The following is a 22701-nucleotide window of genomic DNA, read 5'->3' on the forward strand; positions in this document are numbered from 1 at the left end:
AGAATTTGAAAATCACCTTTTAGCATTGAAAGAGGCATTAATCAATAGAAAGGAATGTTCACAGAATGCTTAGAATAAATGTTTGCTGAAGCAAAAACTCAGAGGAGAAAAGGAAAGCATACATGCCTAGGGCTGAAGACCAACTTTTTTCTTTTCTGTTGAACAAATTAAAGCCACTGGAAAAGAACAATTCACCAGAGGGAAACATTACTGTACAGCCCATAAAATACTGCCAAGGTCAGCAGAAACTCAAGTGTTGGGTTTTTCCTCCTGTGTCAGTCATTGTTGAGAAACGAGTTTCTTGCAAACCCAATTTAGACGTTATGTCTAAGAAGTTACTCAACACCAAGGATTAGGAAAGTTTTTTTATTCCCTTTACTACATGCCGACAAGAATGAGTTACAGATATTTTTGGTAATTCTGGGCTTTTTAAAAATTTTATATGAGACTATCCCATAATGTCAATGCTCTTTCATTTGTTCAGTTGTGCTTGCTAGATCCTTGGTTTTCTCTGCTTTGTGTTTCTGAGAATTATTTTCAAGCAAGTCACTACATTTCAGATTTCTAAAGCCTTTCATAGAGATGTGGATGGACCTAGAGTCTGTCACACAAAGTCAGAAAGAGAAAAACAAATATTTTAACATTAATGCATATATGTGGAATCTAGAAAGATGGTACAGATGAACATATTTGCAGGGCAGGGATAGAGACAGATGTAGAGAAGGGACATGTGGACACAGGGGAGGAAGGGGAGAGTGGCACAAATTGGGAGATTAGAATTGACATATATGCACTATTATGTGTCAAATAGCCAGCTAGTGGGAAATGCTGTATAACACAGGGAGCTCAGCTCGGTCCTCTGTGTTGACCAGGCAGGGGTGGGGGTCGGATAGGGGGAGGGAGGCCCAGGAAGCAGAGGATATATGTATACACACAGCTGATTCATTGTACAGCAGAAACTTAATACATTATAAATAAACTATATTCCAATAAAGGAAAAAGTCACAGGGATGTAGTTTTTATATGAAGTGACTTAACTGTGTAGAAATAGCTGAATTTTCCTAAATAGCTGTGAGATACCCACATGGAGTATCTTTGAACATTTTTGTAAAACTTGCATGTAAGAGTCTCAGTTGGGTTCATGGGCCACCATGTCTCTCTTGATCCTAAGCTTTTTCATGCTGACGTTACAACTTTCAGGTCACTGAAGAAGCCTGAATTGTGCTGTTCTGTGTTATTTAGAGATGTTGCTACCATGAATAAGGCCATTTTTTCTTCCTGTTTTAATTGTTGCAATAGCTGAGTCCTGGGTCATCTGCACAACAGGCCTCTGTGAACAACAGCACACCTTGCAAGGTGGATGCTGGATTAGAAATTGAGGCTTGGGGCTACAGAGGCCACAGAAGCAAACTGGCCCTATTATCAGAATTAACCTGGGACCTGAGACTGTATCATAGTGTTATTACTGAAAGGGTGAAGGAAATACCAACATTTTCTATGAATTAATCCTAGGCAGTATGGTGGCTTTTTCTGTTTATGATCAAATTACTCATTCTAATTACACTCCACTTCCTTCTTGAGACTTGAAATCATCATGAAAAACTTTTATATACACAGATGTATCTTCCCCCAAGAAATTCCAACTTCTGCCAAGAAGCAAATAATTCCAAGGCCTACCCATCCAGGAAATGTGAGGCCAGATTCTGTAATCAACTCTATTAAAGAAAAATAAACAGCTAAATCTGGAAGTAGGTAATGAAAGGCAGCTCACATTTTGACAAAGACATGGTTACTTTTTTATTTGAAGAAAAAAAAAAAGTATGTTTTAATAAATACTGCAGAAACATTGACCAAACAAACATACAAAGTGACTTCAACATTTAAAAAACTGCAACGAAAGTTCTGCTTTATAACAGTTATAACTTATTTTCTTTTTACAATATTTAAATACAGAAAGCACTTGCCAGCTATTTTGTAATACTGCCCAAAGCATAATGCTGCATTAATCAGAGCATATCATGTTGGTAAAACGTCTGTATTTCTTGGGGAAAATGACTGGAATGGTATTTTCTTGCAGAGGCAAAACAAAGTGCTTGTAAGACACAGACTGAGTGTTGTAATTACCTTAATCTCCTCTCCTGCCACAACTGAATGGGAGCACAGCTTCAACACTTCAAAAATGAAGCTTTATCATTGGAAAGAAAGCTCGTTTTCAACAAGCGCCAACAATAAAAAGGTCGGATCTGGTTTCTTCTCTGAAAGAAGCTCTAAAAGCAACTGGTCAAAAAATATCTGTAAACTATTTTAAAGGCTGATTATTTTATGTAACAATAGTGATCAAGTATGGAACACGGCCTTGGCAGAATCTGATTAAGTGAGGTTAAGCAATCACTCTCTAGAAATGCCATAGGATAGTGTAGGACTGACATTATATAATTTTCCTCTAAGGATTCTCAAAAGCTTGGAACAGAGGGCCATTCTTATTATGTTCATTGAAAGACATTGAAATAAGCCAACTGATTATCAAATGTTGCCAACTTTGGAGCTTCATCCCAAAATAGGCCTTTTGCTTTGTACTTTTGGTCTCTTAAATCCAGACAACTTAACTCACAAACTGTGCTTTCTGCTACTATCCTTCATTCGTTATCTCATCAGGTGAAAATATCAATAGTACCTACATTTTTTCCCCCTTGGATCATTCTATGACGTCATACCAAGACACCTTTTATTTGACTTTGCATTTTTATCAACGATGGCAAAAAAAAAAAAAATAATCACACACCCTCTTTTCTAAACAGCACACAAAAATATCACATTGAGCAATTTACCACTTTTTAATGACAATCACAAGGATGAACAGAACCATCAGACTGAATAAAAATTGACACTTTTCTTCTAGTTGACCTATTCAATCTTTGTAGTGCTGGTCTGCGTACCTCGCAACACTGCAAAAGCCTTCCTTGAGAACCATCTCGCTCAGCTATCTTCAGGACAGCAAGATTTCAAAGCCTCACCAACTTTTCCTCTGGATATCCCATGGGTCCTGATACAATTTCCATTTTAATGATGAGCTAGGAGAAAATTAGATCACATCCTCTAGAAAACTAAACGCTAAGGTCACAGTGCCAGTTCCCCAATGAGGATGGTATATTAATATATACTTTTTTGTAAAGGAGATTAAAACACTTAAAAATTAAATCAAAGTAGAGATCCATGAATAGATTGTAACAAAGAAAACAAAAACGCAAGCACCATTCAGAGTGTGATTTTTCTTCTTGGAGGTACTCGCATTCCTCTTCTTCAACCTCTAGCCCATCTGAATCTCTCTTTTTTGGCATATTTTTCAAGTCACATTTCAAAACTCTTCAATGACCTCACTTCCCACCACTTGTTCTACATGCCAAATCTAAGGACAGGATTCCAAAAAGATGAACAATCCTTCCAAATGCCTCCTAAGCCTCCAGAACACGTGACTTTGGCTGTGCACTTTGTTCAGACTTCACCTTTCTGTTTTGTTGGTGGTGGTTTTTACACTTAATTTCCTTGTCCTCATAAAAAACAACCGAAGATTCACATCACAGTACAACTCTTGGCTTTGTCTTTTCGTAAGTCCGTAGCCACTGCAGAGAGCTCTGGTCTGCTGGGCATATGTGAAATCCGCTTTGTCGCCCTCTGCGATTTGTTCCGCTTAACGTTTTTATTTGTCTTGTTTACACATGCCAAGGTGGCCACGTGAAAAATGTCTCTGACGCTATTTTCTGATTGTAAAGCTGAGCATTCAATGTAAGTAGCTGCTCCGATCTGTTTCGCCATATTTGCTCCCTGTGAAGAAAAAGGGATTGTGGTCAGCAATAAGTCTCTGGGGAAAGTTAGAAAGTATATTTCAATACCTCAAAATTATAATGCGTCACAAAATGTTTCTAATATGGAATTGAATTTCTAAGTATTGACAAAAAGATCTTTTTTAACATTTTAACTTCCTTCTTTATTATTTCATAAATATTTGCAGTCAAGGACCAGTCTTAAGATGTTCAATTGTCATCACTCAGTAGGCACTGCTTGACTCCCCAGAGGTGCTAAAGGCTGGTCTAATGACACTGGGTTATCAATAAACAGCCCAATCATCAAGTAGTTAGTATGGGGTGTTGCCAGGAAGTAGAAGTCTTAGGAGGTGATTTATCTTCACTACCAACTGTAACCTAGGGTAACTAGATACTTAGGTCTTCCAAGTTACAGCAGGGTATAGAATTACCCAGAGAATCTTACTGCTGGAAAAGAGTGAAAAAGCTAAAGATCATGGATGTAAATGCTGCATTTTTCACACAGCTCTGGTAGAGTCATTTGGCTCTTCCAGCCTATTTCAGCACCTCATGGGGCACTCAGCTTTTCTTTTCTTGAGTGTAAATGGCACTCATGGAGTAGGAAACAGCAACCCACTCCAGTATTCTTGCCAGGAAAATTTCACAGACAGAGGAGCCTGGTGGGCTACTGTCTACAGGGTCACAAAGAGTCAGACGTGACTGAGCCACTGAGCAAATGGCACTCAAGGCTGATAGGCTGTACAAAAAGCGGCCATAAGAGAACTTAGAATCAGAACTGAAACCTACATGATTAAGGGCCAACACAAATTGAGGAAAGGAGTAATACTGTTATACATTTATAATTTAGGAGACATAAAATACGTAATTTTTAATTGTGGCTCAGATAACAAGGGGACCCACGAAGAAGCATGTCTACATCAAAACAACTGATTTAAATAGCCAGAGTTGTGTTAACTGGAATGAAGGACGAAGAAGACCACAGGATGACTGGTCAAACAATGAATGAATAGAATTCTAGCTATTTCAACATGAACTCTCCTTAGAATTTGGTAGTAAGTTTTAAGAGAATGAACTTCTGAAACTAATCCTCCTCCTTCTTAAATACTTGGGGGAAATGCCTGCAGGAATGATGAAACTCTAAAAGACGATTTTGGAGGGAGCTGTATTTTACTAACAATGGCCTTTTGTAGTATTTTATTATGCTGCTGAGTGTAAAATAAGATTAACTCTCTTTAAGAGTATTACTGATTTTGACCACATTCTCTCTTAAATCTATTTAACTTTAAACCCAGTGAGAGTTGCAGAGAAATACAAAGGGTTGAATATGAGCCACTGTTTCTGCCCTCAAGTAATCAAGTATCACATGATTCTTCTACTGAAAGGACAGAACATTTTAAAGGATTTTCTCTCAAATTTGTCTTATGTATACATGTACACATATGAATCCTTATACAGTTAATTGCTCAATCAATGTTGGAAAGCTTTTTGAGAAACTCAGAATCAAAATATCACCATAATTTTGGCCCAACCTTGTCCCAGATCACTTTGATGCTCACTGGGCAGTTTTTACATTAATCTGAGCAATGAACTGCCAGGAAGGGGCCTGGATCTTTGCTGTGAAGCCAGAGGCACAGACACACCAGCCCCTTTCATCTCTTCACAGATGGGCACAGTCTGGGCACTGGGTGCTCATTCTCCATCTCAGGAGAGGGACTTGCACTTGGTGGTGACCCTTGGTTGACCCTGTAGAAAAGTAGCTACTTTTTAGTTTGTTTAATACACATGATGTTTCATTTCTGCCACTCTTTATAATCCACATGAGCACACTGACTAGGTACATACCTGGTCATAGGACACCGGGGTCTGCCTGTGATTTGAGAGCTCTACCAATGTACTGACATCTGTCCGAAGATCAGATTTGCAGCCAACCAAGAGCATTTTGGTGTTGGGACAGAACTCCTGGATTTCACCTTTCCACTATGCGGGGAAAAGAAGATGAAGAATTAACAGAGTGCTGGCATCCATACAACGGAAAACAATTTCTCTACTGGCAGACACTGGAAATAGGACTCAGAAGGGACGTTTAAAAGAGAGTGTCACTTCAGATGAAGGAGCAAACTTGCATTTATCTGCCGCGTAGATATTAAATGTTGCTGCTTTTAAGTCTGGATCCGTTGTGTGTGTGCTAAGTCGCTTTAGTCGTGTCTGACTCTTTGCGTCCCTTTGACTATAGCCCACCAGGTTCCTCTGTCTTGGTGGCAGAGGAACCAGGAGATTCTCCAAGCAAGAATACTGGAGTGGGTTGCCATGCTCTCTTCCAGGGAATTTTTTGACCCAGGGATTGAACCCAAGTCTCTTATGTCTCCTTATGGGCAGGCAGGCTCTTCACCACTAGTGCCACCTGGGAAGCCCATGGATCCATTAGGGAACCATATTATTATCTATGGAGCTTCCCCAGTGGCTCGGCAGGTAAAGAATCTGCCTGAAATACAGGAGACGTGGGTTCAATCCTTGGGTCAGGAATATCCCCTGAAGGAGGGCATGGCCACCCACTCTAGTATTCTTGTTGGAAAATCCCATGGACAGGGGAGCCTGGGTGAGCTATGGTCCATGGGGCCGTACAGAGTCGGACATGACTGAAGTGACTAAGCATGTTATTATCTATTCTTTTTCTCTGTGACTCATTATTACTGTAAGAGACGTGTTGGGTGTTATCAGAAAGTAGCTAAGGCAATTTCTTAATTATCAAGGCATCTCTGAAAGATAAACATGACTTAAGAAAAATTATATATTCTAAAAAGTCACTGTGTTCTTGGATATGTTCAGCTGGTACTTCCCAGCATGGAAGAGTCAACACAAGCAGAGATATGCATTCACTGACCCCACCTAGAAAGACAGAGCAGTCACCCTGCATTGAAATCTCTAGTGAGATTTCAGAGACTGGAGATTAGAGTTAATACAGCAGAATCTCCTGACTTTAAGGAGCTTCCATTGGAGTGGTTGAATCAACAAAGACCATGACACTTGCAAAGGCCCATCTCCTGGGTTACCAGAGAGGCATCTGGTCCTATAGCTCACATGCCCTTGAGTTAGTTTTATGCTACGTAAGTTATTAATTTAGTCTACCCCAGCCAGTTGTTTCACGGCCCAACAAGAACTCTCAGAAATTCCAGAAATGGCTGGCAGGGAATTCCAGTTGTCCTCTTAGAAGAACAAATGGATGACTTTTTGTGCCTTCATTTCCTCAAGCTGGAGATGACCATCAGGATGGGAGTCAGGGGTTTAGGCAGTTCATAGGAGAGCTCTGACATTGAAGAGGAGTGACCAGAGGTGCTGAGGTCAGGAATTTCTGCCTGACTCTCCCTGCCCACATTCACAAATATGTGTTCAGTGCTCTGAATTCTGTGGTGGTTACAGAGATGATTACAATGTAACTGTGTCTTACAGAAAAAAATACACAAGAGAAAGGCGATGAAGTCATGTCTATAATACTACATAAAAGGGACATCTTGCATGAGTAATTTAAAAGAACTCTAGAGGAAGTGTGGGCAATAAACTCTAGTCCAAAGTATACCAGGATACCAAAAGGAGTAATACCTACTTTGCACAAGTCCAGGGAATGACAACCCACTCTATTCTTGCCCGGACAATCCCATGGATTGAGGAGGAGCCTGGTGGGCTACAGTCCATGGGGTTGCAAAGAGTTGGACAGGACTGAGTGACTTTCATTTCACTTTACTTCCGCCCTCCTTTCTCCCTTCTCCTCTCCTTCCTCCCTTTTCCCCTAGTATTATTTAGAGGCATTATTTAGAGGCATCTACCATGTGTTAGACAGCCCTGGAATAAGAACTAGAAGGTGAATCAGAAAAAAAAAAAAAGAATAAGATCTCTCTAGCTCTAAGTCACCCTAACCTCTTTGATATTTAAAGACTTAAAGGATTCAATTAATCTAGACAACCCATAGCAGGGGTTATCATGAGCCTTAAACTTCACACAAATGTAAAATACATTCATTAATATCTCTAAGGCCAAGTCACTCCTCATTTGGTGTTAGCAGACAAAAGCAAAATAAAACAGAAGCAGGGTTTTTCACCATAAATTATGCATAACCCGATACTACATCAAGTAAGAACTCCAGTAAATAAGCAGTCTCTTTGATCTACAGACAAGCACAAGACAAGCTGCTCTGTCATTCTTCGGCTGTGTGATGACTCTGGCCTCACATCTAGCAATTGTTCACAAGCATCGAAGGCAGGAAAGGTGTATTCCTGCTGGAATCTGACAGTCACATAACTTGTGTTAAGATACAAACATTACTCAACACTGAAACGAGTTAAAAAGCTAAAAAGAGGCTTTCATCTTCTAAGAAATTAGTATTTCATTGAACTGTGTTTGTCATGTTTAGTAATGAGATAGGGCTGGGGGGAGGGGTTGATTCACCTTAGATCCTAGTTTCATCACGACACACAAGGCCAGTAGTCAAACATAATAGGGAAAAACAAACTAATAAAAACATAAAAAATACAAGGACATTGCCGTGCTCTCAAGCACATCCTCAAATGAAGCCTGAGTGCATGGAGGAGAAGGGGGCTTTAGAAAGGTTTGATTCTGAAACATCACGGCATTCAGGCCAGGACTGAAGAGTCAACTACAGGTTGTCCCACGCTGGCCCTTGGACAGGCCTGTGCCTTCTCTAGCTATCCTGGGGTTCAGTCCTAGGTTGTCTCCTCCCGCTCCTGGCCTCGCCAGGACCAGAGACCACCTGCAACAGGATCCCTTCTTCCTGACCTTCCCTGGGTTCCACACAGAGCTTCCTAGGGTCCCCTTGCCATGGACAAAACCTCCCTCACCTTTGTTTCCAGACACTAGCCATGCGATATCACTTACAACCTGAATATAAGCGCCGTGTTTACTAGTGTACGACAACACCCCGATCACAAGTCACCTGGTCTATTGCCTAAAAATATAGCCCTATTTCTCCCTTATGCATCCTATTTCTGTTTCTAATAAATAAAATTAAACTAAACAGCTATTCATTTCAAGCCCTGAATCGAGGTCAAATACAAACCTGGAAAGTAAGCACAGTCTACAGGTTAATGAAAGAAGGAAGAAAAGAAGGAAGACACACTGAGCAGTAACACAGTATCATTATTGTCAGTTGCACCACTGCCACCCAAAGTGTAACACAGAGGTTCTTAAAAAGGTATTTTGCTTCTTAAAATGAGATCAAGTGTTAAGCAGGTTCATCATCAAAACTTCGGTCACATATGAGCGGAAACCCTTTCATAATGTGAGAGTGTCCTTTTCAGTGTTTTAATTACAGGGTATTAACTGGAGTTTTTGAGCTTCCAGTCAACCAAATGTTTCTAATTTATACGTAGCCAGTATTGATCTGTGTCATCCCTCCCTGGCACTTACCTTTTTTAGGACACTGTCCAGAGTCTCTGGTCTACTGATGTCAAAGCAAATCAGCACAGCGTCTGAGTCTGGGTAAGAGAGGGGCCGGACATTGTCATAGTAAGGAGATCCTGAGAAGAAACAAAGATACCCAAGTTGTCAGATGAAAATCCCCTTTGCCAGTCATGCATGGATTTTGCCCTTTTGAGCTAAATCTTTGGAGGGTCACATGGCTCCCATCACCTCTAATTCTCAGAAAAGAAAGCAAACAAAAGTCCAGCAGTGTTGGGCTGGCCAAAAACTTCATTTGAGATTTTGTAACAGTCATGCGTGCTCTGTCACTCACTTGTGTCCGACTCCTTGCAACCCCATGGGCTGTAGCCCGCCAGGCTCCTCTGTCCATGTGATTTCCCAGGCAAGAATACTGGAGTGAGTTGCCATTTCCTCCTCCCAGGAGATCTTCCCAGCCCACGGATTGAACCCAGGTCTCCTGCATTGCAGGTGAATTATTTCCCATCTGTAACAGTACTATATTTCTTTCTACAACATGGCAAGGAAGCCTCACTGTTTGACTTAAATTCAAGGGGAGGAGCCAGGATCTTTAGTTCAATGAGTAGAGCCTGAAAGGCAGCTGGGTCAAGGGCAGAGCATCTGGAACCCAATGTCCTGAAGTGTAAATCCACCTCTAGCCCTGCAGGGGAGGGGCAGGTAGCTTCAGGTTGCGCTCCTTCACTTCTTCACTCATGAAATGAAGAGAGTGACAGTACCTACCTTGGATTAAGTGAATCTGGGCAGTGTCCACACTTAGTAAGAGATCAAAACATCCTAAGTACAGTTATGGCTGGGCTAAAAGGCAATCTACTCTAGTATTCTTGCCTGGAAAAATCCCATGGATAGAGGAGCCTGGTGGACTCCAGTCCATGGGGTCACAAAGAGTCGGACATGACTTAGGGACTGAGCACACACACACATGGCTGGACTATTGCAAGCTGAGTGGTAGGAAGCATCATACCTGGAGCTACTTCTTGGGAAGGAGCCCCAAATTCAAGATCATTCTGTAAGCACAATGGCGGTTGAGGGAGCGAAGAAAAGGGTAAGTTCAGCTATGCATAGAGAATCATCGCGAACCGCATCTTGCACCACCCTGTCTCCAAGTTACAATGGGCCATGACCTTTGAGCATGCTTACTTAAACTTATCCCCAAACCCTATATAGACTCTTCCTGTTAGAACGAAAGAATGTAATAAATGCCATACTGAGTTCTGTCGCTTTTTTACACAGTTCCATCTCTGGGAGTAACACCTAGGATACGAGACTGAGTTAAATCCAGCCTAACTTAAATCCTAAAGCTTCAAGTTACCAACCAGTTAATTTAACCACAGAACCCCCTTCTAATCACATAGGACATTTCTTCTGTTCTTTTAAGAACCACGAAGGATGCGCGATTGCATGAGGCCAATTATAAAATTAAATAAGAGTTTGTCATGTTATTTATTTTGTTTTGAAAAATCATTTTTGGTATACCGACATTGCACAAGCACAACAGGAAAATCATTATATATATATATATATATATATATATATATAATTGACTCCAGGATAGAGGAAAAAACCTCTAAGCTACCAGTCTTTTTGAAACCCAATTTCATTTTGACATCACCTTCCATTTCTACCAGAAAAACATGACATGTTGTCCCCTGATAAATCAAAACTTCAAAAGTCAAAGACAGGGAAAAAGAAAGACTAAAGAGGCGTTTCAAATAATCTTTTAAATTTCTATCAAAACAAAAATTTTCAGGAGGATGAGCTTGAGATATCGAAGTTACTATCTGTGGTTAGGGTGCACCGTTCTCTTTTCACAGGATATGGTGGGTGCCCAGTACCCGCTGGTTAACCCCAGGAATGCTGTGGCCTTTTCACCAGCAGTAACAATTTCAAGCCAGGTGTGTCTACCAAGCCAGGAAGAAGAGAAATGTTCTAAGCATAAGGAAGGAAAGCGTGAATAAATACAGACCAACTAAAGCCAGAATCAGTCCTGAGCTGCAGCAGTTCCTTGCCCACATCTGGAATCAGGACCCTGATGAAGCAGAGACTGACAACAGAAAGGTATTTTCCCAAAGTTTAAAGGCTTTACAGCTAAAAAAAAAAAAAAGCAATCACACCATTTTAAACTGTAAAACTTATTAGAATAAGACTGTTTCTGAAAATGACACGCTGCAGCTGCTGCCTTTTCAGTCACTCAAGGAAAAAAAAATCTGAGGTTAAGAGAAAAATTCACAAAGACTCCATCAACTTCAACATTTTTGAGAGGACTCAGAAATGAGATGGCTTATCACTCTACACAGAAACACTGGGATTTCCATATTTGTTCTGTGAAGTTCAGACTTTCTCAATTGCAGCTTCTGTTTCCTAGTTCAAAGTCTAACCTGGGCACAGTTTCTGCCATAAACATTGGGGGATCTCTTTCCAAACATGGAATCAGAAAATTCCAGATCCTAGAGTGGGAATTCAAATACCAGACACATACACGAGGATTTCCTCTGCTCTGCCAAAGTTAGCAGGAGATGACCTGACCCCAAATCCAGAAAGTCCCAGTGTTGCAACAATTCAGACTGTCAGAAGCCTAATCAGGCTTCAGAAATCTCCTTTCTTGGAAATCACTCCCACTGGGAAGAAAACTTTGTGGTTACTTTCCCATCTCCAGCTCACCTGAACTTTGGAGGACAGAAACTTTGACTAAGATGAAAGCAAGTAAACATTCCTAATTTCTGATCTAAGACTGTGTAACAAAACAGTGAAAATCATCTTTTCCAAACACAAATTAAGGAAAGACAGTTGGAGAATTACAAAGGTACTAAAACAGAGTAATTAAAATTCAAACTACAGAGGAATGGTAAAATTCAAAGCCAGAGGAACGGTTTTAACTTCTGAGCCACCACATGTCTGCAGAGACTACCCTGCCCTCCTTTTTGTGCACTGGGTTTCCCTCCCCCTCCCATTTTAAGGCCACAAAGGGGAGGTGGCTTTGTCTTCAGGCCTGCTTCACTGCTGGTACAAGGGCTTCCTAGAATCAAGGAAGCAGCCTCCAGGGCTGAGTGTTGTTGCTGTTTAGTCACTCAGTTGCGTCCGACTCTTGGGACCCCATGCAACTGTACCCCACCAGACTCCTCTGTCCATGGGATTTCCCGGGCAAGAATACTGGAGTGGGTTGCCATTTCTTTCTCCAGGGGATCTTCTTGACTCAGGGATCGAACCCATGTCTCCTGCTTTGGCAGGCGAATTCTTTACCACTGAGCCATCTGGGAAGAAGCCCCCAGTGCTTAGTGGTTGTACCCAAATATCTAAAAAATGTAGACATTGGCCTGACTTTAAAATAAATGAAGTCTGCAACTTAAACCACATTCTTATGGAGGTTTGATTCTGCTTTTGTTTTTATTGGGTTTCGTATTCTGAATGAAAACACACATGTAAAAAATATATAAGTTAAGGTTCATGAGAAATAAACCACCTTGCTTGTTGAGGTTCTGAAGTCATTTTTAAGAGCTTTACAAGATCTAATTAGGAATGACACTTTGATCTGTCCTATTACTTTTGCTAATGAACAGTGCTTTCAGATCAACCAGTGTGTCCAAAGGTAGTAATAAAACTGATCTTCACATTTATTAGTTATAAGCATAATTTGGCTAACCACTAACCACAAGAATAATTTGACATTAAAAATAACAAGATCACTTATTTATTACAAGTCTTGATAAGGCAAGGTTAAAACTTTTTTTGAACAGAAAAATCCATGGTCTGCGTTTTTTCAGAGTAAAAGGGAAAACTGATACAGATTAAAAAAAAAAACAAAACCATCCTGCCAGGAAGAATCTAACAATTCATCAGCTAAGCAGAAGCTTCAGGGGAAAAGAAAATACCCAGTTTAACTTGCATGTTCTTGCTCTGTGTTCAAGCACCTGGAATTCTTGCCTATAAAGCCAAACTACTGCACAAAGCAAGGAGGAAAAGCCAAGCGTAAGAGTGCACGGTATCATCACAGGCATGAGTGGGATAACTCACCAGCCAAAAAAAAAAAAAATGAAGAGGAATTCCAGGAATGCCCCTGTGAAGTGGGAAGCAATACAGGGAGGCAGAAGTGACCTCAAAGAAAGAAGCAGAAAGTAAGCCTATGAGACAGAACAGTAGCTGTCCCTCCTCCTCCATCGCATCAGAAATGTCTTAAAGCATTCTGTTAAGCCAAACAGGAAAAGATGAACTTCTACAGATTCTTTATTTTAAATAAAGAAACACGTGAAAAATTTCCAAGGTAACTAACTATAGAACTAAACACAGGGCAAGAAAGAACACTGAATGATTTTGTATTATGTAGAAAAGCACCAAACTTCAGGGCTTCCCTGGTGGCTTAGATGGTAAAGAATCTGTCTGCAATGCAGGAGACCAGGGTTCAATCCCTGGGTCAGGAAGATCCCCTGGAGGAGGGAATGGCAACCCACTCCAGTATTCTTGCTTGGGGGATTTCATGGACAGAGGAGTAACCTGGTGGGTTACAGCCCATGGGGTCTCAAAGAGTCAGAAATGACTGAGTGACTAACACTTTCATTTTCTTTTTTAACCACTTCAGTTAGTCTAGGTTCTGAACTTTGCTTGTTGAATGAAACTTTCTCACCATGTGAAGTAGGCTTCATGCACATGGTAGTTCTGATGCAGCATTTCTCTTATACTTTGTGTAACTTTAAGTACCCAGCACTACTCCAAGGTCCTTTCTATTTAAGCATCAGGTCATCAAAGGGAAACTTTCAGAAAATTCCACACTGTAAAGAAACAAGGACACTACATATGCAAAATGTGTCCCCAAACCTCAAAAGGGACCAAGCTTTGCAGGGCGAAGACTGCAATAGAGCCCTGTGAGGTTCTCTGAGTTTCGGCAGTTTGGCAAACATCAGCAAAGTTCTAAAAGGCTTCTGAATCTTCAGGTCTACCCATCCTTGTCCTCAAGATCATTAATTCTGGGCGAGAGCAGTCTTTCCAGCCCAAGAATAGTCACAAAGTGCCTCACCCAGAAACTACTTTTGCAGATACATACCTGTCTGCTTAAGTCATCGCTTCACAAAGATAGAACACACCATATATGTACATAATTAAACGTATATGTTTGAAGATTAATGCCCAAAAGGGAGGCTTTGTGGAACCTTTTGCAAAACCAGTTCAAACACTGGGAAGCTTTATAGGAGCTTGAGAACTGAAAACTCATCTAGTTGAATATTTCATCAATACAACTTTTTTTTTTTACTAATACTTGAACTTAAATTGAAAAACTTCACTTTCCCCCCATAAGAAATTCCTACCTAGAACAATAAAATCAGGAATACTGCATATTTTGGGCAGAGGAAACACATTCACTTTTGTTATTTGTTTGTGACTAAGAGAATATCTGTACCTAACAGCAGTTACCATGCGGATGAACTGCCCAGTTATTATAAGATTCTATTTCCTCATGCCATCCCCACTTAAGAGTAAAAGCTCCAATCAGCAATCATCTCAGGAATGTGAATCGCGTCCAGGCAGAACCTTGTCTGGCTCAGTGTAAGACTGTTGAACTCTTTTATTCCAAGCAGTTTGTACTATAAACATTATGCCCTCAAACACGCAACAAGTATTCCCAGGAAGGATATTTTGTTTCTTCTATAGGTTCAGATCAACTGAAATTATAAACAGATTTTATGAAAATTTGGGGGCATTTCTCTATTGCTATAAAAATAGCATCAATATTTTCAGTTTCGGGGAACAATGTAGATATGTAGTTGTATGGAAAGTCAAAGAGGTAGAAATAAGACTGCTATTTTTGAGCTTTAAATAAAAGTTTAGGGTTAAAATCCCAATCTTACTGAGATACTTAAATATAGTTTTAGGTATTTTTTTATCAGATATCACCATCCTAACTCAGAGCTGTTTTGTCTTAACCCACATCTCTTACAGAGTTTCAGGAAAAAATTCAAGTTAAGAGTCAAACCTGGCTTTGAAATTCTAAGCTCCTAGAGCTCATTACTACCTTATGATCTAACTAGTTTTGTGCAGTTTTGTTCTTTGATTCACAACACAAGCACCCACTTCTGTGTAAACTCTTCCTTTCTTCCTTTCTCTAAGAAGGTTAACTGAAGTTAAAATTCTTCAACTTTCAGAATCTTGGTTTCCTTGCTAGCCATTTAACATAATAAGCACATTTTCAAGAGGCAGGGATATTACAGATTTAAATACTGAGTCAACTTGTTAGAGATAAAGAAGAAACTGTGGTGGGCTACACTGAGTCACAAGTCAGAGGCCTTGGGTTGACACTGCAGTCTGCAGCTCTTCTTTGGATCTTCTTGTCAAGTGAGTCCAACTTTAGAACCTCCCGGCTCACCCTCTTACGAACAAGTACTAGACTGTGAGTACTCCGAGGGCAGGCACTGTGCCAGCCAGGTTTTGCACCACCCTCTTCCAGCTCCCACAGCATTTAGCAGAGTTCAGGCACATAAAAAGCTCTCAAAACGTTTACCGGTTTCAATTATTTCTATAAGTACTGATGTGTTAATTTGCCTATTAAATGACAAAAAAGGGACCAGAAACCCTTTTGATGCTGCTTTTCTGGATTAATTATATACTGATTACACTGCTGACATTCCCATCCCAGTTAAGAAATATTTCAAAAGTGCTTATCCCTGAGACCATTCTTTAAACCTGATGCATAATCTGCAAACATAACAATATAGATTTATGGACGCAGAGGAATTTGTCCTCAAAGTCAGGTCATGAGTAATCAAGAGTTTCCTCTCTTACCTTTTCCTTTAAGAATAAAAGTTAAAGAATATTACCTTTCCTGCTAATACTGCTAAAAACTAGTACAGGAAGTGTTAACATTAGCACTCATGGCCTAAAAGAACCTTGTATCAGGACAGGATTCAAAAAAGTGTATAGGAGTTATTGTGGGGGAATATTAGCAGCTAAATTGAGTATTTTAAAAACTAATAATATGCCTTAGATAAAATGTGCATTACCTCACCCTGGTTAAAAGCTGAAATGAATGATTATTACTCCCTACATCACATGTCCTGAAATTACACTGCAATCAAATCACTTAGGAAAAGATATGGTGATCCTTAAATGGTGGATTTCTATTATTAGTAGGCCCTGGCTTCATGCTACAAATTGCTTCTATGCTTGGTGAATGTGGCCAAGAATCTGAAGCACAAGACTACTTTGGTCTCATCATATCAAAATGTTGAAACCATTACCCACTGTTTTACAGAAATTCACTGAGTGAATTTAAAAACCAATAGGAGCATTTCTGCAACTTTTAATCAAAATGCTTGTCTTATCATCAATAAAAAGTGACTATTTCTCATTAAAATAAATAAATCATAGACCTATATCTGAAGACTACCTTTAAAATCCCCCCCTAAGAGGAGGATTCACAATGCTGTTTTATTTATAAGGCTTTGCTTCCTGAGTTTTTCTTTTTACTTTTTTTTTTTTTTTTTGGAGTATAGCGTGATTGATAATAGTGTTAATAGTGATAACTGTGTGGAGTATAGTGATTGATAATGTGTTAGTTTCAAGTGTACAGCAAAGTGAATCAGTTACACATATATCCAGGGCTTCCCTGGTGGCTCAGACGGTAAAGAATCTGTCTTCAATGCAGGAGACCGAGGTTCAATCCCTGGGTCAGGAAGATCCCCTGGAGAAGGGAATGGTAACCCACTCCAGCATTCCTGCCTGGAGAAGTCCATGACCAGAGGAGGCTGGTTGGCTGTAGTCCATGGGGTCGCAAAGAGTTAGACACAACTGAGTGCTAACACTTCACTTCATAGGTATACCCACTCTTTTTTAGATTCCTTTCCCATAGGCCATTACAGAGTACTGAGTAGAGTTCCTTGTGCTGTAGATAGGTCCTTGTTGATGACCTATTTTATTTATAGTAGCACTATAGGTCAATCCCAATCTCCCCATTTATCTTGCCCACCCTCCATACCCCCCGGTAACTGTAAGTTTTTCTACATCTGTGACTCTATTTCCTTTTATAAATAAATTCATTTGTATCATTTTTTTAGACCCCACATACAAGTAATGTCATATGATATTTGTCTTTTTCTGACTGACTGACTTCATTCACTCAGTGTGACAGTCTCTTAGGTCTATCCGTGTTGCTGCAAATGGTATTTTGTTCTTTTTCATCGTTTAGTAAAATTCCATTGTATGTTGTACCACATCTCCTTTATCTACTCCTCTGTCAATGGACATTTAGGTTGATTCCATGTCCTCGCTACCGTAAACAGTGCTGCCATGAACATTGGAGTGCATGTATCTTTTCAAATTATGTTTCCTTTTATAGGGACTGAAATAACTTTAAGCAGCCATAAGACACCAACTGGCAAATTGCCACTTGTGGTTGCTTTAACTGGTGTGTGCGTTGGGGGTAGCTAGAAGCATTTTTCTACCTGAGGAGGATCCAGGGGTTCTATCAACATTCGGGATGCCTGCAAGGGAAATCCACAGAAACCAGATGAAAAGGGCACTTGGGTTCAAGAATCTGACAAAATTGGCTCATCACAGGTTGCCAAACTAAGTGGGGAGAAACTCCTTCTCCCAACTCTCTACTCTACCTGGGTGTATGACCCTCAGCGGGTAGGACAATATTTGAATTAAAGCTATTATCTCTAAGGCCTCAGAGAGGGCCTGCACATAGTAAGTGCAGAAAGAAAGGGGAGAGAGTCTCCTAATATCTGGTAGGAGGCTAAGCAGGATGTGAATGTCATTGAAAGAACAAATTTCATGTCATCACTCTCCCTATGTAAGAGAAGTTACATGCCTCCTTTTTCCTCTAACTTTCATAAAGTTCTAGAAGGGGAAAACTTTTCTCCAGAGTTAAATTGATAGTAGTTGGAAAAAATAAATGTAGCAAGAGGCATCAGACATATACAGTTATTTTCACAACCTGAACTAAACAAATGTCTTAGTAGGCAAAGAAAATGTCAAATGTTTGCCAAAAAAAATCATCCTGTTCAGAAATGTGCCATGAAAAGTTTGAGATGAAACGAAAAACTGTTAATGATTAGTTGCTGATGAAATGGCTCTTGTTACACTTATTTCACTCATGAATGATAAAACATTTTTGGTGGAAGTAGTCTATTCTTAGAATCCAAATAGTGCTTCATGACTGTGTTTAATTAACTCACACTTCATCTCACAAACAACATAATGGGATTCTAAATAATTCCCTTATGCCTTTTTTCCACTACATATAAATCTTAATCTAAACTTGCCCTAAGATTTCATTACTGAATAAATTTGCAGTGTGATATTTTCTTAATCACAGGCTTTTCAAACCTTCACATTTTAGTTAAATACATATACGTTTTGTTTCATTAAGTAAAAATACAGTGATTATTTCACAACAGACTTCATTTCAGGTAATTATCTTTAATCTGATGAAAGGCAATGTTTATAGTTGCCATTCTTTGTGCACAGGTAATTCAGTGATGATAAATGTCAGGGAATCTCATCTCCTTGGAAACAACGCATATGATTATGCATTTGTTCATTCAATAGATTTTACTGGGTGACTACTGTGTGCAAGGTATGACACTATGTGTGCAGAGACAACAAACGGTAGAGTTTGGATTAAATATTTGAAACTATCTGAACTGGTATTTATATGCACATGTGAAGCATAGCCTCCAACTATAAACTGCCTACATTCGGTTTATTTCCTAGCCTTTGAAAAGCATGTGCTTTTTTCTCTTAAAAAAAAAAAGTCAATTTAACCCTTTGGGCGCCTAATTTAAAATCTCCTTTGGTGGTCCTGTGACTCTTGAAGCTTGAGACAAGGAAGGGGTAAATAACCTAACATTCCTTTAAGGTTACCCATGCCCCCTCCCTGCCCAAATGGGTCTCCTTCCTAAATCCACCAGGAAGCAGTGGCTCTGTTCAGAATCTGGCTGGCTTCATGGGTGGTGAAAACTAGAGCGTGGGATGCCAGATCCACTGGGACTAAGAGTTGACACCAACCAACATCAGTGAAACAAAAAGATTTGCCTGTCTGGTGACCCAAAGCCAAGATGTCTACAGCTAGGAATGATCCTGCACATTATTTGCTTCTGTATCCTTTATTCAGATGATGAAATGAGACTCAGGGAGGGAGAGAATCCGTACCCAGATATCCGTGTAAGCAGTAGCGTAAAATCTAAACATAGCTCTTGTATCAATGACCCAATCAGACTCAGAGACCCCCAATGTCTAAATCACTCTTATCCTATATTAGGTCCAAACAGACTTGGGCGTGGGGTGAGTTTTCGTGTTAATTATTGGTACCATACCAGCTGTCCTGCCCATAAGGCATAACAAATACCATGATATATCTGGTAATTGGAGCCCATTAAGAACTAGGCTGTGTACAAATCTGACGATGCAAATGACTGAAACAAGCATTCCGTCTATCACCACCTTCCCTATAGTTTTGAGAGTGTGTGCAATCCTCAGCATAAAATCCAGTGAGGTCTTGGTTCTGCTACCCTTGGCGAGGCTCCAGGAAGAGCCCGACTCTCCAGGGAGAAACAAAATCAGCGCATCTTACTGCAGCCCTCGCAGCACCTGGCAACAACCGTGAGAGGCGCTGGCGCGAGACTTCTCACTTGCCTTTGTGCAGGGACTGCCTCTGGCGACCCTGTCAGTCTGGCCTCTTTCTTGTGCTCTCTAATCGCCTCAGGCCCTCCGGGGCTCCAGAGGTCACAGCCGGGGGCGGTGGGAAGCTTGCAGAGCCCGCAAGCATCTACGCGAGGCCCCTCCCAGCTGAGCGCAGGCCCAGCTCGCGGGCCTTCCCCGCCCGACCGTAAAGCCTGCGTGCTGGCCCTTACGCGCTGCTCCTCGCCAGTTTCACCCAGGATCTGGCTCGGTTCCCCCGCAGCAGCCCAGCTCCCTGCTAAACTCCTAGACCTAAGCCCAGGGGCCCTCCCCGGGCCTTCCCGCTGTCTCCTCCTCCAGAGGCTACACCCTGCCTGGAAAAGGCACTCCTACGCCGCCAGGCTCCGCAGCAGAGTCGGCGGGTGTCCGGGTTCCAGCCGGAGAGTCCAGGTGATGTTCCCGCCCCCACCGCGCCTGACCCAGACCGAACCCCTGACATCCGCGCGGGAAAGCCTTCCCCTTCGCGGTGTAACCGGCCCTCCCTACAGCTGCGTGCCAGGCTGGTGCGTGAGTGCGTGGGAAGGCGATAACCCGGCCTTGAACCCCAGACACTTGAAAATAATTCACCGTGCCAATAATTCTACTGGATGGGAAGGTCAAAGGCGAATAGGGCAGCCCGCGGTCTCGCACACTGGAGGGGGGTTATGCAATGGGTTAGGAGGGAATGGCGTGGGCCGGAGGACACCAAGTGATCACGGGGGCGGGGGAGCTCAGATCTGCAGGTCGGCACCGAGGCGGCCGGCAGCTAGGAGAGGAGGCCGGGGGACCCCCGCCGGGTGCTGCCCGCGCCGCCGGCGCATTCCTGGCAGTAGGCGTCACGAGCGCCGCGGATGCTTGCGCGCCCCCTACTCTCTCCGCAAGCGCGGAATCCGCACGTAACTGCGTGGCTTCGGGGGTTTCTGCCACCTCCCACCACCACCTCGGTGCTCCCAGCCTGCCAGCCAAGCAGCAGGTTAGATTCTGGAGGGGCGCTCGCATCCTAGAGCCAGTTGATATCGACAAGGCACACACATCCCCCCTAACATTTGGCCACCCTGGCCACCCCGAAAGGACTCGGCCACAGCTCCGCGGGCCAACTGCTCCCCGGACACCCGGCTACAAGCATTTTACATCCCGGGGTCACCCTTCGGGCACGAAGCTTCCTTCTCTTCCCACAGCTATTGCCCGACCCAATATCGTGCCCCCACCCCCTTTCAGAAGGGGCAAAATTTTCATTCTTCTTACTGGGAATCCCTCGTAAGAAGCAAAGTTAACGGAGGAACGCAGAACGGGCGCTGGCGGGTGCCGAAAGCGTGCCAGAAACGCGGGGCCCCGAGACCCTTTGCACACCCCCTGAACGCCTGGAAACCCGCCCCAGCGCCACGCGGTCCGATGACTCTCTTACCCGAAGTGTCCCATAGGCTCAACTCTATTCTTTGTGTGTCGATTTCAAAACTGGCCGTGTAATTCTCAAACACTGTAGGGACGTAATTCTGGATAAAATGAACAGAAGAAGTAAAGAGGGCAAAGAGGTTATCTCAAAATGCACGACAGTCGCAGAACACCCTCTGAAAATTGTCTTTACTCTCCCATTAAACAAACGAAGACACCCCCCCCCCCCGCCCCAATCGACACGCACAACATCTCACACTAAACACGTAGATCCTTTCCGAAAGCCCTAACTTCCCTCTCGCCCCACCCGGATCCTCCAAGACTGGAGGATCCGAATCTCCCAATCCCAGATTCTGCACACATGACCGAACAAGTTTCAGAAGCTAACAGGAGAATGTGCAAGCGCATCCCAACCCCTCCACGCTTCCACCCCACTTTTCCTTTCCCGGCAACTAACCGGGGCGAAAGTAATAAGCGGTGAGAAAGACGGCTGGAAAAAAAAGAGAGAGAGAGAGGGGTGAAGGGTGAAAGCCAGGGAAACCCACCTCGAGAGGGGGATCCCTTCCCCGCCGCCCGCCCGCAGCCCTAGCCGGCCACACTCACTTCGGGGAAGCAGTCTTTGGCGAAGACGTGGAGTAGCGCGGTTTTCCCACACTGACTGTCTCCCACCACTACTATCTTGCATTTCACGTTCTGATTAGGATCCATGATAGATTTACTGGATAATTTCTGGCTGGCTCTTCTCTCCTTCATTGATCTTGTCTTATTTTCTCTTGAAACAGGAATTTTCACTTAAGAGGAAAAAATATATATATATATTTCTTTCTCTATAAAAGGCAGATATAAAAATAAATCTCAAGGGTGGTGGGAACCCCTGAGGCGCCGCGCGGACGAGGAGAGTTAGAGGAGCAGGCTCGTTACTCTCCTCCAACAAGTTTTATGCCTGACTCCACACGGCTCTTCCCAAGTCCAATTCCGATCCAACTGCTTTGTTTCACGCTCTCTGCGCGGCTTTATACGCCCGGCCTTCCAATCCTCTTTCTCAATGAGAGAAGGAAACTGATCCGCCTCCTCCCCTTTTATGGAGCCTGGGAGACAGCGCCGTCTAGTTACTTGCAGCAAATGTAGACAGTGCGCCCTCTAGGGTGACCATGCGGGATCGATTTGCAGACTAAGGCTCGGCGACGACTTGAGGACCCCAGTGACGCTGTGCTGAAGGTTGGGACTGTACAAGTCCAGGAGGAAGTGGGGAAAGGAATTGTCTGTGCGTATGGATTTTTATTAGAATTTCTGGATAAACGTTTTCATGGGAGCTGCTCCACGGAAGCCTCGTGAGCATTTATGAAAGGAGAAACATTTCTTACCCAGAACATCGTTATAAAACACTGAAAGCAAA

The 22701-nt window shown here is 42.2% G+C and overlaps 1 protein-coding gene across 1 annotated transcript; it reads right to left on the bottom strand.

The window, feature by feature from the left end:
* Positions 1–1209: 1209 nt before the first annotated feature.
* RND3 (Rho family GTPase 3) lies at positions 1210–22315 on the bottom strand. Its single transcript, XM_055397854.2, has 5 exons — positions 21909–22315; positions 21319–21406; positions 9240–9349; positions 5664–5798; positions 1210–3822 (listed from the first exon to the last, which is right to left on the bottom strand). The coding sequence occupies exons 1-5, from the start codon at positions 22056–22058 to the stop codon at positions 3571–3573; spliced, it is 735 nt and encodes a 244-aa protein (XP_055253829.1). The 5' UTR covers positions 22059–22315; the 3' UTR covers positions 1210–3570.
* Positions 22316–22701: the final 386 nt, after the last annotated feature.

This window comes from Moschus berezovskii, chromosome 2 (genome assembly GCF_049115385.1).
Source record: "Moschus berezovskii isolate FMDL1 chromosome 2, NW_MosBer_1.0, whole genome shotgun sequence".
Taxonomy (NCBI): domain Eukaryota; kingdom Metazoa; phylum Chordata; class Mammalia; order Artiodactyla; family Moschidae; genus Moschus; species Moschus berezovskii.

Excerpts from the sequence above, each read along its gene's own strand:
- RND3 (XM_055397854.2), bottom strand. The coding sequence starts at position 22,058 with ATGAAGGAGAGAAGAGCCAGCCAGAAATTATCCAGTAAATCTATCATG. Across the intron at positions 9,350-21,318 it reads GAGCCTATGGGACACTTCGG|GATCTCCTTACTATGACAAT; the intron begins GTAAGAGAGTCA and ends GTTTCTTCTCAG. Across the intron at positions 5,799-9,239 it reads TGGACAGTGTCCTAAAAAAG|TGGAAAGGTGAAATCCAGGA; the intron begins GTAAGTGCCAGG and ends TTCCCCGCATAG.